Source organism: Epinephelus fuscoguttatus, linkage group LG3 (assembly GCF_011397635.1).
Source record: "Epinephelus fuscoguttatus linkage group LG3, E.fuscoguttatus.final_Chr_v1".
NCBI lineage: Eukaryota > Metazoa > Chordata > Actinopteri > Perciformes > Serranidae > Epinephelus > Epinephelus fuscoguttatus.
In genome coordinates, this window is record NC_064754.1 from 21,280,739 (window position 1) to 21,299,549 (window position 18,811).

The 18,811-nt window shown below is 44.1% G+C and overlaps 1 protein-coding gene across 5 annotated transcripts in view; it reads right to left on the bottom strand.

Moving 5' to 3' along the window:
* The window catches only part of bnc2 (basonuclin 2), a 190,177-nt gene that overhangs the window by 131,069 nt on the left and 40,297 nt on the right, over positions 1-18,811 (bottom strand). For 3 of the 5 annotated variants that reach the window (XM_049569609.1, XM_049569608.1, XM_049569613.1), the window contains exon 2: positions 6,064-6,159. The exons of 1 other annotated variant lie outside the window; for it this stretch is intronic. In XM_049569609.1, the coding sequence (XP_049425566.1) occupies positions 6,064-6,159 (96 nt within the window). Of the gene's footprint in view, positions 1-3,636; positions 3,685-6,063; positions 6,160-18,811 lie in introns of those variants that run through there. One more of the 5 variants, XM_049569610.1, reaches the window with a different exon arrangement.

Genomic DNA, 18,811 nt, shown 5'->3' on the forward strand with positions numbered 1-18,811 from the left:
CAGTAAAATGACCCCTAGTGTTTCTTAGTGCCCAAAATAAGAGTGGCAGCTACATGCTAAAACAATTAGCCTCTCCTTCACAGGCTTAGGAGCAGCTTGTACAGTAGTAAGCTAAACAAGTAAGACTGACGAATATGGCACAAATATATTCTGTATGTGTGTGTGTGTGTGTGTGTGTGTGTGTGTGTGTGAGTGTGTGACAAAGTGCCTCCCTCAGAGAGAGAGGCTCTGATTGTACAGACAGAGTGGCTGTGTGTGATAATGGTTTCCATTAACCTGGGCTGAGTTGGAGGACCTGTGAGACTCTCCATTCATCCCTGTCTCTCTCTCTTGTTCTTTCTTCCTGTCTCTCTCTCTCTCTCTCACACACACACATATAAACACATACACATCAGATAAGTATAAGGACCCTTATAGCAACACAAGCTGCTAGAGAAGTAGGCTATTTCATTGTGTGACGAAGGGGAAAAGGGTCAGAACTTTATCAAGAAACCCCGAAGAGTCCCCAAAACATTTAGCATATCCAAACCATTACCTTACCTGAAGAGTAGATGTGAGAAACGTGGCCCTTCACACATTGAGAGCCTCTAACTTTCTACATCAATACAGCTTGCAGCCAAGAGACTAAAGGAGAGGGTGAGGGGAGAGCTAAATAAATGTGGTAGAGGGCAGGAAAGAGACTGTGGCGGCAAAAAAAAAGACCTTCTTTTCAGAGTCCCATCTTTACCTGGACCCTCTCTTTTTACAGCAATACTTGTAAAGCACAATGCTCCTCTGGGATGCTTTGACTAGAACTAGGATGTGGACATGTACAGCAGTGGCTCCAGCAAAAGCATGTCACGTAGCAGTGAATAGGAACAGAGGAGGTAGTGTAGCAATTATTGCCGAGAAGCCATTAAGGGCCAGGGGTGGCTTCCTTAGACTATCACAGCAGCTGACTAATGGACAACCTTGTTTCCTCGCTTGCTCACATCCTGGATTTATCTCTTCCAGCTCTCAAGAATTCAATATACTGAGCAGAGTTTTTACAAAGCAAAAACATGGTTTTATTCCTTTAATGGCATGTCCGTGTCTGTGTCTGTGTGCGCGCGTGTGTGTGTAGGGTTGTTTAATCCATCTAGTGCAGGTCTGGCCCCAGGGCACTCAGTCCCCAATGCCACCCCCGTTCTTTTCCTCCATGCAACACTTCTCCAGGACACACAAGACGTGTGCTGTATTATTGCATAAAGTGTGCTACTGTAGTAAACTAGTACATAAATAATTAGGAGCAATGTCAGCTTCATAGGGCAGTGTTAGGGCTAACACCACGAGGCAGAGGCCAAACAGTGGCAACAATGTTTTGTGTAATCCCAGGGGCATAGGTTTCGTTTCATGGGAGATTTGGAGGTTGACCATCAAACTTTTAATTTCTTGCATTCTGGTGAATTTTTCTGCAGCAGTATATCTTTTATTTTGTCTAAACAAAGTCCTTAGCTACTTTCATGTTTCTATTAGTGAGCACAAATGCAGATGATCCCCTGTATCCCCCCTGAAACCTACACTTATGAGCACTAATATATTTATGTTCCTCTGTATTTATTACAGTAAAATTCTGGCAATCAAAGCTGCTAGTTTTTTTTACCTTGTGTTTTAATATTTTTCTATTATAAAGATACTTAGCATTTATATTTATTTGTGCCATTTTCACACCTGGCAAGCAAAAAAGGAAGCTTTTAATTAACTTTTTATACAAGGTCCTTGTTTATTTCAAGTCACTTGACTCCACTGTCACATAAAAAGTGTTAGCGCATACTATAATTAAGGTAATTTAGTTAATAAATCAGGTTGGTTTCACCAGCATTATTCATCTGTTTTGGTAAATTATGGCACAGTCAAGTGTAATTTGTAGAGGGCATGGTGGCTCCCTTTTACCCAAGTGATTATTAAGTTGCATTGCATTTAGTGCTGTTTAAATCCAACAACAACAACTCTGTACATAAACTGATTTCTCCAATTATCGTCCTGCTTATTATCCTTAAATATGCAGATTCATTTGTTTAGTTTCTGGTGAAACTTAAGACAGTTTCAATAGCAATACTAAAACACCATGTCAGTTAATACAGCTACAGGTCTACTGTACCTCTACTGCAGTGAAAACCGACGCTTCAGGTGCTACTTTGGCCAGATATATTGAAAAGAGGGCGATGAAGCATGCAGCTTCATCTCCTTCTCACTCCGCTAACCTGCTGTTTTTGGATGAAGATATGGACAGTGGGTTTGTGGAGATACGCGGTCCTGAGGAGGTTCAGTGATGCAGAACTGAAAGAGAAGCTTTAATTGTCTTTAGATTTCCATGTATCTAAGAAAGCGGCGCATGTTCATAGCGGTACTAGAATGCCTCCGCCTGATGACAGACAGTGTATCAGCTGGAAAACTGTGCACTTCTCTGCAGAAGTTCCTCTGCCAGTGATGCACAGATGAGGAGGGAAAAACTTACGGCATCTGAGGAAAATGACACTTCACCAGTGCAAAGTAGTGTCCAGTGCATGCACACAATCCTCCTCCTCCTCTTTTATTAAAGTTATATAAATGTGTAACTTTAAGGGCTGCTGCATGAAATTAGATGGTGCGTATCATCACTGAGAGACCCCTCAGTCAACTGAGATTTGTTCAAGTCAAGCAATTGGATTTTTTCTTGTTTTGTTATGTTTTTCAAGTCAGTCAGTACACTTCTGGGGACATTTCAATCCCATGATGTAGCTGCAGAGTGGGCACTCCTCACTTTCATGTTGCTCTCTGGTATACAGGCGGCTTTGGACGCAAACACAGGGTGAGTCTGAGTGAGATGGAGGCAGCTGGCCAGCAGAAGAAAGGCTTTGCCTTGTCAGACTCTGAGATAACGTTATCTTCAGCCTTGTGCTTAGAAGTGATGAATTTACAGTTCACAGCAACTTAATAGGATACAGTCTCTGCTTTTCGTTTGAATGTCGGAAGAAAAATGTTGCGCATTTCTGATCCGTCGTTAGCGTGGTTAGCATACATTAACTTGGCTTGTTCACCCTGAACATCCTTACAAACTCTCACAAGCTATAAAAAGATGAATTAACAGCCATATCTGATTTGACTGACATAACTCTGAGTGGGGAACAGACCTGGAAACTTTATATATTTTACTTTACTTACACTTTAAACTTTTCCTTACACAATGACATTTAGCTTATGCACAACCCCATGCACACACATTCACACAAACACTCATCCACATGCCTGTGCATGCACACACATACCCAAAACACCTTTGTGAATTGTGTGTGTTGAAATGACACTTATTAGCATTTCATTGCCATGTGTGCCTCTGCTGTTTGCCCTGGGCATTGCTGTTGGCACAATCTACCATCACAGACATACATAAAGAAGTGGGGGGAACAGAAAGATACAGAGAGACAGAGAAGTGGGAAATTAAAGAGGGAGAGAGAGAGGCTTGATGCTCTGAATTAAACATGCTTTGATTGTGACTGGAAATGGATGAGCATATGGCCTGTAAGTCAACATGCATGTTGGCGCCTTTTAACCTAGCATAAAAGCTAACGGGTGGGCTCTGAGGCCCTATCACTTACGTGTCTGATGGGAGAACAAAGACGAAAAAAGGAAACTTACCTTTGTGATGGAGCGATAGCAGCAGGAGCACATGGGGGGAAGAAAGAAAACAAAGAAGTTAGACTTTTATTTTTAAACACAATGAGCTGATTTAATTTGTTAGCAAGAGCTGTGAACCAAACTGCATAAAAACAATCAAAAGTAGAATTTCTGTGTCATTTCTGTGAAAAACCGATGCCATTTCTTTATTAAAACCAAAACCACAAACACAATATAACACACTGTCCATCTCCACCATGCAGCCTCCGCTTGCAGGAGGCTTTGTAAAGATAGCGAAGGGTTAACCTGGAGGTACATATTTCGGAGACAACCTCGCTTCAGATGAGCTGTGCGGCTGCTCTTGTGGCGGTAATGGGAAAATTGCACTGAGAGGAAGGACACACGCAATTAGAATCTGGCAAGTCGGTCGGCGGTGGGTGGCGGGAGGCGGGGAGGGAGATACAGGAGGAGCGAAGGAAAGGGAGTGTGGGACGAGGAGGCAGGGCCCACCGGACAAGAAGTGATTTAGTTGAAAGCTGGCTTTTTGTGCACTGGGTAAACGCCGCTCGCTGTCTGCTGGCTGGGGCCTGTCCTCGCCCGCCTCGGTGACAGCAGCCCAGATGTCAATCAAATTAGCGCCCATTTACTGCTGATTTGCCCGTGTCATTCGCAATATCCCCTTTCTGCCTCTGATGGGGTGGCACACTGAGGAGGGAGTGATAGAGGAAGAGAAAAGGGGAAAGGAAGAGATGGAGGGAGAGTCACTTTATTGCAGTCTTTCTCCGTGAATGTCATCTGCCCACTTATCGTGCATTCCAGTGGGACGGAGTGAAGGAGGAGAGGAGGAAGAGAGGAGATCCTTTGTTCCGTGGAGTGGCTCACTAGCACATGCAAATAGGGCGGCAGCGTCAGGGGAGCGGCTGGCGCGGGTTTTAATGGAGTTGGGGCAAACTCATTTTACAGCAGAGAGCCACAGAAGAGGTGGATAATAATATCACTGTGTGTGTGTGTGTGTGTGTGTGTGTGTGTGTGTGTGTGTGTGTGTGTGTGTGTCTGTCAGCGGGATGGTGTTTATAAGACACTGGGCCGACAGAATACTTGAAATAAAAAAGTGCCGCCTGCGATCTGACTTAGATGAACGAACACTAATTCAAAGCATCAGCAGCCTTAAAAAATCCTTTATAGTTCTCCTGTTTCACTTCATATGCAATTGTGCTTCCTAGTGGTGCTGTTTATATACCCTGGCAGACTGCTTAGAGACACCAAACACAGACCAAAAAAAAGAAAGGGGAAAGGAAGAAGGAGTGAAAGGGGGGGAGGAAAAAAGGGTGTCCTGATTGATGCCGTTTGATTCAATTTCCAGCATGTGGAGACATTTCAGGGCCCTGGGGGCCTCTGTGTCTTCACAGGAGCAAAGGAGGGAAAGATGGTGATAGGCTAGGCAGGAGGTGTCGGGGTGGGGGGGAGTGTGTGGTGCTCACTAATTTGAGATGTGCCTTTCAACAATGAAGGGAGCTGATGTTCAACTTATACTCCAAATCTCTGCTAAAAGACACACCTAATTGGCTTGAAATAGAGACAGAGAGCAAGAGGGGAGAGAGAGAAGAGCTTATCTTCAACATTTGTTGGATGTCGACCCCAAACACACACACAAACACACACACATACACATACAATCACTATGAGGACAGAGGCATGCGTCTGAAGTGTATATAAAACAGCACACGTAGAAGTGGAAGTGTTTTATATCAACTGTCAACTCCTTTGATGGCTTTCACTTTTTCATTGATCTCACATGCAAAATGTAACCCTCTATGATATCTACATGTGGTGAAAATTTTTAAAATAGTGTGATGATTGATAAGCTGATCTCAAGTGTGTAGCTTTGCACACGCCCCCTGCTCTTTGACACATAAGTACTATATATGGAAATTAAATGAAAGTGCATTTTATTGCAACTGTCATTAACGTAACGCGGCCACCGCTTGATGAGCGGTGGGAAAAAAGTGCCATTCAAGTGCCATTCAGTTGTCAGGTCCCACTGAAAGACAGAAAAATGCAAATGACTTGCATGATGGCTTTTACACACACACACACACATGCACATTCACCCAGAGGGAGGGTTGGGCCTGTCACTGCTCCGTCACTGACTCCCTCCATTTAATGCTGGTCCTGTCAGGACAAGACAGGAGCAGAATGAAGTGGATCACCTACAGGCACCACACCTTGCCTGGTCTGTCTCTCTCCTGCTGCTTGCTGATCTGGCTGAACACAGACGAAGCGATGTCACCTTACAGTTTACATCAAACATGGAGCCCTCCACCCGGACTGAGGACTGCAAATTAGGTCCCCGAGCAAAGATTTTAGAAAGTTTAAGAGACAAGAAAGAGTACGAAAAAAATACAGGCAGGGGGAAAGAACTAATCTGTCTCTATGAGGGTAAATTACCTGGGTTGATTTCAGTCCAATCTGTCTCTGAGTCTCTAGAGGGGAGGAGAAGTGTGTGTGGGGGTGACACTTCCCAGAATTCACCTCCTCCATGCCCTATTCCCCGTAGGTAAACACACACACACACACACACACACATACGCACATGATTTTTCAAGCAATAACAGGCAATCTGCATCTCTAGTTGACACACACAAAAAACACACATTCCTCTTCTGCAAATGACGTCACGCATGGCCTACGCTTCTTCCCTCCATCATCAACCCCAAATTTCCTTAATGCATTATTAGGAAGGCATGAATTAGCACCCATGTGCTTTTAGTTTGTGTGTTTGATTGCCGCTTCGCTTCAGCAATGGCTGCATCAGGCCTTCAGTTAGGGGCAGGAGGGAGAGAAAGTGAGAGACAAAGTGGGAATGGAGGAAAGAAAAAGAAAGAGCAAGAAAGACAGAATAGAAAGAAAGAAAGAAAGAAAGAAAGAAAGAAAGATGTAGTCAAGGAGGAAAAAGAAGAAAGTTAATGTCAGGATGTGCCCCATAATGACTAGTATAAGCTCTAGTGGGAGCTTCCTCTCGCGCCAGTTCCAGAGAGGGTAGCTTGATTGGGGATAATTGGCTAGCCTTCACTAGCGGTTAGCATCCAGGCGTGGAGACAGGGGAGGGCACAGGGGAGGGCACAGGGGCTTGGCACACACACACACACACAGACACAGACACACACACTCTTACACTCATATATACACAAACATATACACATTTGCAAACAAAAAAATCATGCGCAGACACACACAGGACGGACCATGGGACCAGCATGTCAGGCAGGGTTGAGTAAGAAAAGACAATGTCCAGAAATTAGACAAAGTGCCAACAGCTCTGCTGCAACTCCAAGACACAAGACTAAATGTAACACCCTGAAACATATCTACATTCCTGTGTAGCTCTTGTACACAAAACGATTTCAAATATATTAATTGAAGTTGCGTTATTTAAACATACTACTGTGCAGTGTTTTACACAAAGTGATCACATTAGGAGCGGTTTCACGCTCACTCCTGCAGAGCACAGCACACATTTAATAGTTGTGCAAAGTTGCATTTCTGTGATGGCCTTCTCCAGCCCCTATTAATCACAGTCTAAAAGCAAAGCTATAGGCGGCTGGGATGGGAAGGAGCGCTCATAAAACAACACACACTCCCTGTAGCTACAACAGCACGCACACACACTTTCCTTTCAAAGAGATAACTTTGCAGAGCCACCCGCTCCCCCAGCCCTCTGTTGTGCCAACAGCAGTTCCATCAGAGCTTTTGTGCCCTCCGGCTCTGGTGACTGTAGAGCCACATGTTGACAGCAGCCAGCCAGTGACTCAAAGAAACACAGCAGTCCACACTCATGTGCAATTAGGAGGCTGTCTCTGAGAGAGGCGGCAAAACACTGGAGCTGTCTGGGTCACAGAGACCCCAGAATAAAATCCCCTATTAACTTAAATACAGGTATATTTAACATGTATTTTCACATTGTAATCCGATATGATTCATACGCAAAAGATCCCCTATGCAACTTCGGACTATTTCTGGGTAGTTATGCTGCAATGCTGCAAGTAATAGATTACTTTTTGGGCTGGATCATTTGAGGAAATTTTAGTTTTTTGACTGATATTGCAGTTATAATTGAGATTATCTCTACATGAGAAATAGAAAATTGTCTTGTTTCTGCATCAATACAATTAGATTAAATGATCCAGTTTATTGTCATTTACATACTGTCGGGATTCATTTGTTCAGCCAGTTGGTTAGAATTAACTTCCAAGTAAGCCTACCTACTTTTCTATCAAAAAATTAACCAATTTATCTCATTTATGAAGATATAATGCCTAAAATGGAAGGAGTTCCTATCTGTCTGTCTGTCTGTCTGTCTGTCTGTCCTCTGATTCATCCAGTCGTCTTCACACATTGCTTTGGACCAAAGGAACTGCAGTCGAGCGTCAGCTCTTAAGATCTGTGGGACATATTTATTAGTAGTGCCTCATGTACACACTGTGTAGAGTACTAAGAGGGGACCACTATTAATTAACACACCACCAAACAGCACTCTGGGTACAGATCTCTCTCCGTTCCTTACTACAGCACATTCAAGAACAGATGAAGAAAGAGAAACTGGAGATGTTACATTGCAGCAAACACTTCAAGCATCAGTGATGTAACTTTTGGAATGAACGCTTTGGCTCCCAGAAATAGCTGGGCTTTGACTTTATTGAGGCCATAAAATGTTCATGTGAGCCTTTGCAACAAAATGATGTGCATACTCTAGCATTGTTGGCGGATGCAAACCATGATATGGCAGATGTATTGCTCAGAACCCCAGGAAACACAGTGTCAAGTATGTCATCGTTTGGGTGAGCGGTTCTCGAGTAATACTGGATGCCAAGCAATCGGCCTGTTCAGATAGGCAGGCACCGCACCAGTCCTCATTAGGATTGCAGCGATATACTGGTTTCAAAGTATACCATGATATGATACTATCATACTGTGTGCATTTACTTATCAACGGTATTGACAAAAAATACAACTGAATGACTTATTTTCCTCTCCTGTTAACAAAATGGTTTCATGTTTCAATTATAGTGATAAAATGTTTGTTCAACCAAAGATAACCCTTCCAATTTCATTTTCCTGTAAGGGTCATTCTGAAAATGTTATTTATTCTGTACGCTGCTGGACCTGAGTAATGACTTTCATTCCCTCATGTTTTTAACATGTTTGAATGACAATTAATTGAACCTTGAACATTGACTGATTATAATAATAATTCTCCAATACCATGAAATGGTGATATTTTCTGAGATGGTTATTGTACCAGGACAATCTTATACCATTGCAACCCTAGTCCTCATAAATGTGAGCGAAATATTGAGATCATTGATAAAGCTTAGCACATTTGCTTGCGACAGTAGTAGTTGAAAATTTAATATCGCAATTTCAATACAAACAAGTTTTTGTTTTTAGTTATTCATAATCAGTTATTTGTTACTTTATAACTTCTGCATTTTGTCATTTATTTTTCTACTTTCCTAATTCAAACACTGGACTGCTTATTGTGTACTTTAAGACCCAAAATGCTCACTAGCAGGAGAAAAAACAGTCACCTTAACCCAAAATCAAAGTCTGTCTGAGGAACAGAATCCCCCTTTCAGTGACAGTTCTGTTGACTTTGTGTCAACGTTTAATGTAACACTAACAAAACTTTGGGTAACCTTTTTCATTTAGTTGGTAGGTTACATGAAAATAATACAAGGAGAAGTTTTATTGGGATCATCAGTTAAGATAACCAGATAGTATTTGGGCCTGAAACTCTGCATCTGAATGAAAAGCAGGTCAGAGACAGCCAAAGTTCCACCTCTGTCATTGCACAACATCGCATTGTCTACTAAGCTGCTGTAACAACACACATCACTTCTGCTGTAATCAGTAAAGTTCACAGAGAGCTTCCTTCAGCCCACCCCTTATACACACTCACTCACACATACACACACACGCGCACACACAGACTGGATGCCTTAATGAATTAACGAGGGCCTGTCTGCAGCCACACCCCTCACTTCAAGAGCTTCAAGGAGGTGGACAGAATGTGAGGTTGGAGTGGAGAGGGGACTCAGGGGCTGCTTTGAATAGCAGGAAATCCCTGAGATGTTTTCTGTACTCTCTGCCACAACCTCAGGCCCTGCAAAGGTGGTGAAGGGAAATTGTGTTTGTGACACACTCACAAAACAGCTTTCTTCTTTCTTTCTTTGCTACTTTGTTGCTTTTCTCTTTCACTTTGCTCTCTCTCTCACACACACACACACACACACACATACATACACACACACATACATACATAAACATGTCTTACACAAACCCTCTTTCTGCAGCCAGATGTCCTGGGAGAGGGAGGCCAACGTGCCCTTTCACTTAAAACAGCACACACACACATATGCGCACACACACAGTGTCAGTGGGCAGGGGAGTGTCCCTGTGCAGGAATGCGGGGATGATAAGTTGTGGAGGTGTCAGGGGAGAGACCCATGCTGTTACAGCCAGACACCTAAAAACACTCCACCCAGCCCTCCTGTCTGATTCTTTCTTTTTTTCCCTTTACTCACTTTTACCCACCTTTTTTTTAAGTTTCTACTCTTTCTGCCTGTACTCATTTTGTCCTTTTGTGATTACACCTTTACCTTTAACTGCCCCTGACAAGTGACGCTTCACCCTTCAGTCAGTTTTAACCTTTCCTCAAAGATCATTTCCCTTTTTTATCAACCTCTCCCTGTTTTTCGTCACTGTTCAAATTCCTTGGCTCAGTGTCAAATCACAGGATTGCCAGATGTATCAGATATTTCTGGGCAACGTGGTTTTGACTGTAAGTTAATGGAATAAAGGTTGAATGTGCATTATCTTAAAGATAAGTTTGACCTGGATAATTAGAGATTTCCGGTGTAACAGTGGCTGTATTGTTGCACTTTCACAAATGCTGCAAGAGAAGAAGCTTTTAGGGTGAAGGCTAACTGATGCGTTTGGCAAGCTAACACTGTCTCAAGTAGCATTGGCCGGTGCTACTGGAGTGTAAATCCAATAATGAACAGGACAGAGCTGCTAACGTTACCATAAGCTCTGAAGGTGTTATGCCATTGTTTTGACGGCTCGTAATTCCAAGGCTCCAGTAGTTTAAACGTCCATTGGACCGAAAGGCCATTTGTCCGACAACCTAGTATCTTGAAAGTAAACGAAAGAGCTGTTTCTCTGAAAATAGTAACACACTCTCGCAAAACAGAAGCACATGGCTAATTATCATGCAGAATGATGTCATCAGACATTCCTACTTCGGGTGCAGGTATGACCCCCCCCTTACTCTTCCTATGATTGCCCTAATTACCCTAATATTCTTACCCTAACCCAAACCAGCCTCATTCCATATGCCTAAACCTAACAACCAATGATGGCAATGGATACTTGCCAATCAGAGGCAGAGTGTGGCGGGGCATGCCTTTGCCATAGTTGGAAGGTCAGATGATGTCACTCCGCATAATAATTAGTCATGTGCTTCTGTTTGGGGGAGTTCCGTTAAAGAAACCTTTGCAGCAATGCTCGTCTGTTTACAGGATGGTCCAATGGAGAATCTTTTGGGAAAAGCCTGGTCTCACTAGTCAAAAACCGAGGCAGTGGCCCTTGGTGTCAGGTACGGGCGTACAATGCACCAGGCTCCAGTGTAAATCCATTTGTGTCGTTATTAGATTCAGAACAACGGATGTAGTATAAGGAGCAAGAAAGACTGTTTAGAATGGGAGGGAGGGGTCCAACAAGCACAGGACTTTGACCCTGGAGACCAGTGTTCGTTTTCTGGTATGACTAAAAATCAGTGTTGAGTTATTTTGTCACGAGTTGAGTGACATGACTATCGTCAAATACAATATCTTCCTGGCTCTAACCACCAACTGCATCAAGATACATCGCAAAAGGCTACCCCTGGCATTGTTATAGTGACCAAGCATCCAAATATGACGAGCTCGGATGAGATCACATTGTCTGGACTATTGGAGCTTCAAAACTATGACCTGTTGGAACAATGGGCAGTCCCCAACTAGTCTGAGTGGGCGGAAGTTCGCTGCATAGATCAGCCTCTCACTGGGCGGAACGAGCCACCCGCTGAAGTCCCGCCCTACCACCTCCGGTTGTGTAGCAGTTTTCAACCATTTTCAACACGTCCTTTACTAACTTTTGCGGTGTTTGATCTTGCGGGGATGTAGCCATTTTTCTGCCATGGTTCGCGTCCTATAGGCGATATTTTTGTTACACCAAAACCCGTTTCCCCCTGGCAATATTTTTGCAAGCGCACCGTTGCTGTGGCACCGCCCAGACTGTCTGTGATTGGCTGAAAGAAATACAATAAGCTGGGGCGTTTTTTTTCTCCAATCTTAAAGTGAAAGTCGGCCCAGCCAGGCCTTTCTTTTCTTGAAATGGGTCTGGTGAGCGAGACTAGTCCCCAACTAATACCATCCAGACCAGGCATTTAACTTAACACTGGGTAACTACTGTAGGTAGTACTACCATGCTAACAGTTGCAGTTCACAGTAGAGCAGAACACACTGTTAAATTCATCCCTTACCATTCCTTTTCTGTTGTGTTTTGGTTTTGGAAAGAAAGAGATGCCACCTTACAACTCCTCTAATGCTTCTAGTATTGCTCTTATTGGTACCCCATGTATTCTGCTTTGACATGTGTCGTGTCTAGCTCAGCTATGATTGGACAATCTGTGTTTGGGGGAGGGGTATAGCAAATGGTCAGTTACCATCTACTTGTAATATTCTATATCATAACAGCATATCTTTACCCAAACCTCTCTGACTTAATCACTCTTTGTCTCTCCATGTTCCCTCCCTTCCTCAGTCATGATCCCACATAGTGACCAGGTCATGATGACATCCTGGCTCTGCTTTTACCACTGCCGCAACAAATTCACAGAAACATGCACTCATAGACACACACACACAGTGGAAAACACAAGAAAACCATCACTCTGAATAACCACAGGTTAGAGAGCGGTTCAGTGACTTAAGAGGAGCTGTCCTATATCAGTACCATAAAAAGTGTCCACAGAGGCCCTTCATCTGTGTCTAAAGAAAAGAATTTGACCAATTTCATCTTCAGCTTCATGGGGAACAATAATTACTGATCCCCATTCAGACCATTAACAGTTTATCAGGCCACGCGGGCTGCTGCCTTCTGCACAGTTTGACACTCAGACATTTGGGAGAATTACTTTTAGTGGCGCTGGATTATGTAAGGTAATTGAGGACACTTTATCAAATTTATTCAGGATATAAGACAAGATCAGAATTCTTTATCTTGCAGTTTGATAAATAGCAGGACTCTAAGAGTGTGGAAATGACAAAAATCCACCTGCAAAATGTAACTGAAATTAACACATACAGACGAGAAAGACCAGGAAAATACTCAAAACAACCCCAAAGAGACACGAAATGACCCCAATAGATAAATTACCACAGAAACATGCACAGCAACAACAATCAAAGGCAATACCACAACAAAGTCTGTGTGTCCTGCTCCTATATTGTAGAGGTGGAGGGGCCTTTTGCATATATGTGCCCAGGAGCCCACTGTCTCATGATCCTCCCATGGTTATATGAGAAGACAATGCAGGAGCAACATGCAAACCTCAAAGTTCCATCACTTCCCCCTGCTCCCATTTGAAATTGTATTTCCCCCTAATAATTACTCCTATAAATATCGCAGCACAGCCATTACTCTCCTTGTTACCCTCTGATTTTTTCATGGCTTTGGAATTTTGAAACCGTGCTCCTCCAACGACTAAGTGCCCATGAAAGCCTGGCTTGTACCTTATTTATTTATCAGTTGTTCTCTGCGCGGGATTTTTGGTTAAATTCAGTTTTTCCTTTTCTGTTTTTTTTTTTTTTAAACATGATGCTGGGTGAAGAAAGCGGCTGGCAGTAGCTTAGAGGGTGACTCATGCCAATAAAGACTATTGAATAAAAGCAGATGTTAAAACTTTCCCTGGCAATTAAGCACCGGCGAAGTCATGTGAAGATTAAGGAAACTGCGCTGTTTGTTCCCAGGCTGCTATGATATCACCTGGTGTTTGAAGTCCGTCTCATGGCTAATGACAGTGAGAGGAAGCATAACTTTGTGTTAATGTGTGTGTGTGCATTGGAAAAGTTTTCTTTGACGTAAATGTGCGTGTGTAAATTTAAATGTGTGTTCTGCACCTGAAGTGTATCAGGTCTTGGGCGGCAGTGGGGGTTGAGTGTTAGCATAAGCGTCAGTGACTGAGAGGCGATGTGTTGAGACCTGTATCCCTGTTAGGCCATGCACCTTCCTGGCTGGCCTGCTGTCTCACCCCACCCTGCTACAGACTGGGAAGAGTGTTTGAGCTCGTAATGGTGGTGGGACAAGGTGTACAGGGCAGGATGGTGGCACTGAGAGGCTTCCCTTTCTCTTTCGATTTCAACAGGAAGCGGTTATCAGAGAGGACAAAGGGCTTAAACACATGCGGAGACATTAATGGACGGACACCAGGCAGTTGTGGTAAATTCCATTGAGGCGGAGTATGGTTTTTAGCACACTTTTACACATGCAGACGCACAATGAGAGGGTACAGCATTTTTATGGGCTGTCAACAAAAGTCTGAGCATCTAATAACAGTGCTGGGGCCATGCGGTGGCTGAAGCATCCCTTTTAGCCCATCACAACTTAAGTGGCTGGAAGCGGAGTTAAGGCAGCGACGGGGAGACGAGTGGACGTGAGGTAATTGTCCGAACCAGGTAGAGTGGTTTCCAAATGGCAGGACAAGAGACACGGGTGAGCAAGCAGGAGGATGGATAGACAGGTTTATCGTCACGACGACAGGCGCTCCATTCCATCGCTGTGGTCACCTCTTCAGAGTCGTCAGTGGGGATCAGTGCAGCCCCATTGAACACGTCACGGGGAAATGAGCGGGTTTGGTCCTGACGACTGTCAACTCAGGGAGTTTGGATGGAGTGACAGGAGGCAAAGGCTCCGGAGTCCGCGAAGAAACAAAGAGGGGACTCCTCTGAGTAAGAGGTGGTAAAGGGAGAAACCTTTCCTGCCACACCACCCAACTCTTTCAAGAGGGAGTGGAAAGTCAAGCAGGCTTTACTGAATACAGTTTTGAGTTTGTGATCACGCATACCAAAGGTCTCTGACAAAATCCCACAAAGGTTTCAAAAAACAAACAGAATTTCTAGCTTGAAGTCATATCCTGTTGAATTTATCATTTCATACGGTCTTCATAGCTTCAGGCTGCCATTCAGGGTGTGGTGAACACAGCGAGGCGATCATGGGAGGAAAAAATTGATCGATATTTTAGTGACAGCCTCGGGACGCCTGATGGATGCGCCTTTCCTTACTCTTGACCATAACCATGCAATTACGCACACACTCATGCTTCCTGTGTCCGTCCATAAATCATGGCGCTCACAAGACAAAGAATGTGACACAGAAAGCAGGCAGGGAGGAGCGGCACGGAGAAAAGTCTTGTGAACTGGGCCTGATCACTGCCAAAGTGCCTGAGGAGGAGAGGGTGGGGCGAAGGTGGCGGGGGGGAGATTGAGACAGTGGATAAGACTGACAAGGATGAAATACCACCCGCCACCTCTTCTCCAACAAACATACGTAAAGGTTGTGTGGTACAGGACACATCTGTAGCCCGTGCCCTTGTCTTTCCTTGCACTCCCTCCCTCTTCACCTCCCTCTTGAGGGGGCGCTGGGGAACATTCCTGGGCTCCAGCTCCAGCTCCTCCACTCTGGGCATTAATCCCCTACAGCTGTGCCCCTTACTCCCTGACTCCCTCCCTCCTGCCTCCCCCCTCTATCTCACTCCCCCGGTCCTTTCTTACCCCAGCTGGCCCTCTTAATACATTTTTCACAAGCTACTCACAAGTGACACATGTAAAGCAGGCCAGTTCAGTCACTCTACATTCAATAGAGGACACACACATCGCCATGGTGACACACATTCATGTGCATACACAAATATATACACATAAAACCATGCACTGCACGCATCCTATTTTATGCTGCTTAGGTCTGCTACAGTCCCCGGTAGATAGAAACACAGTGTCACACACACACAAGCACACAGCTGCAAATGTACACAGAAAATCCCCTCTGGCTGTGCCCCGAAGCCTCTGCTGTGAGACTAGGTTGAGGGCCCGAGGCCCCAGCATCACACACCAGGACCTCAGGACAGCCCAACATGACTTCTCTCCCTTCCTTTGAGACAGACTCCTGCTCCCTCCATATTTAATACTGAGACAGAGGAGAGACTTGGGGAATAATGTACAGGGGGGGCCTGTGAGACACATAAATTATGGAAGACATGGGAGATAAAGATGTACGCACTATAGATACATGCAGGTCATGGTGAAACTCTGTCAATTACCTAAAAAAAAATGTATTTGATCAGTTCCTAGATCATCTGAGGACGTATGCTTTGTGTTAGCTCTCTGAAGCCAAGTGAATCTGATTTAGCGGTAATTGCATTGCCAAACATGGTGATTATTGCGAAGTGGTATTTAACCAATTATCACCATGTTAATTGTTAGGATAACAAATTCAGCCCTGCTGCTCTTTAGCTGAGCTCAGGGTCTGACCCCACAAAGACTCCACCGAGGGCCATATAACTATATATGTCTGTACGTTTATGGTTTATGTGTCTGCTCATATCACCATAAAGATATGTGCATGTTTAAGTTGTGTGTTGTCCATTTACATGACAGCGGGTGTCTCACTATGCGACTGCATTAAAAAGATTTTTAAAATCAACGTGACCAGACCACAGTGAGGAATGTGGTGCGGAAGTATTGGCCCCCCCACCAACTCTCTGACAGACAGGAGCAGAGTTAATAAGCCATGTCTCAGGAGGGGCTGCTGCGTGCGTGCATGTGTGTGTGTGTGTGTGTGTGTGTGTGTGTGTGTGTGTGTGTGTGTGTGTGTGTGTGTGTGTGTGTGTGTGTGTCAGGATGCAGGGGCTCACAGGAGCACAGGAGTAAATTAAAACACACTTTAATAAAGTGACCAGAGGCAAGGCCTGTAGGCCACCTCCTTCAACACGCACACATACACACAAAGACGAACACACACTCCGGTGGGACAGGATGGAGAGGTATCCTGGTGAATGGAATGTGGACAGACAGGGGGACAGCAGCAAAACAGTCCACCGGAGAGAAGAGTACAAAGGGAGAGAGAGGGGGGGGACGGGGAGAAGGAGGGAGAGAGGTCAGCAGCAGCAGCCTTGTAGTGTTTCGAGCTCCTCCACTCAGGCCAGGTGTCTCCCAACCAAATAAACCACTTCACTACATAACTGTACCTCCCACCGGCGTCTGAGACCATCCTGTTCACCGAACTACAACCCCATACTTATTCTCTCATTGATAATTGGGCTGAGTAACAGGATTATAGTATGTTAAAATGAAAGCTGTGTGCTTAAAGAGTAAGCACTGCACTCAGGTCAAAACTGGTCAGGTTTTTTTTTTTTTTTTTTCACGTCTCATGAATTATCCATGTAACTAATAAAGGTTTCTTATTATTATTTCAACCATGCTCCTGCTCCTGCACACTGGTGCCTAATGTTTGCTTTGGTGAACATCATGATTATAATATGTCAACCTGTAGATGCATTTCCATCCACCTGTTTTTTAATGTGTATTTTCAGTTTCATCTTGTTGCACTGTCATCTTCTGCAATAGTTCATTAGCACTCAACGTTTAATATTCAATTCACAGAAGTGGATTGAACATGTATCATTTCAAATAATATCTTATGATATATCATATTCTGGTTAAGTTTGGGAGAAGAATCATGGCTGGGTGTCGGTTTGTGACATTACAGCCATTATCTCATATGAACTTCAGACAATATCTGGAGAATCAGGTTCGGACATTGTGCAGAATTTCCCTTTCATATATTAAGCACACAACAGGAGATTGTCTGTTTCAGAAATGTTCTAACCTACTGGAAATTCGTTTGGTTTAGGCAAGCGGTGTCACCTGGGTAAAGCATGCAGGAGGCAGGACATAATGTGAATTACACTGCGGTTAAGCAGCCAGTTTGCAATTTCTCGTACTGATCATGTATTATATTTTATGATTTCTTCCTTGGCCCTTACTGATAGAAGTTCCCAAATCTTGCCATCTATCCAGTTTGACATTTTTGTTGCAATCATCATGTAAATGACCCCTCTTCTTCTTCTTCACCATTGGATGTTTGTTTTCTTCCAGTTTTGCACAATAGAAACGTCATAAACATGCCCACTTGCTTGCTATGAATTCTGCATACAGTTAGCTGCTCTATTCTCACATGAGCTCAATTGGAGATTACATGGACTTTGTATCAGGGAGCTGGCAGGGTAAAATCCATTGAATGTACAATTCAACTGATTCGGATATTTGCGCTCTTACTTACAGCTCTGGGTAAAGTCTAGATGACTCCAGGCTTGCAGTGCATGTGTGCAAGGGGCTTATGTTGCATGGTAACAAAATAACTTACACAACTCACAGTAACTTATAATAAGTCAACAGGGACTTCTGGTCAAACAGCGGTCTCCTGGGTCACAGTCCTCTGTTTGTTTGACCCTTGCACCACCCTGACCACCTCCCTGTGCGGACTTTGTCACTCTTTACAATATACCTCCTCCTTTGCTCCCCTCATATGACGGAGGACAGCCTGCAGTGCACAGGTCACATCACACATCACAGCCTCCTGGCTCATGATCACATGAGTTATATACAAACTTTGCATTACTTTAAAGGTAGGGTCTTGATGATTTTCCAGTTGCTGTTTGTAAACACACATTCAAATTTGGCCCCTCCTATCAGGCTTAACTCTCCCGGGTGTACAGAGCCCTGAGGTACGTAAGAAGACTTCACAGAAGAGGTTCAGGCAAGGCTTGCGCTGGTGCACGCTCGGACACGCTCGGACACGGCACCTGCGCTCTCTCATTGGCTGGGGAAATCTCCGCCCAGAAGCGGTCCGAGCTCACAAAAACATCAAAATACAGTTAAAGGGCAGGAGCTCTGCAAACAGAGTCACCACCACACATGAGTAGAAGCCCATAGGTGATGATTAAGCAGGATTTCATTTGTATATGTCTATATTTTGTTTTGTTTGAAAATCCTCCAGATCCTACCTTTAAGTACAAACAGTGAATATGAATAGCCTG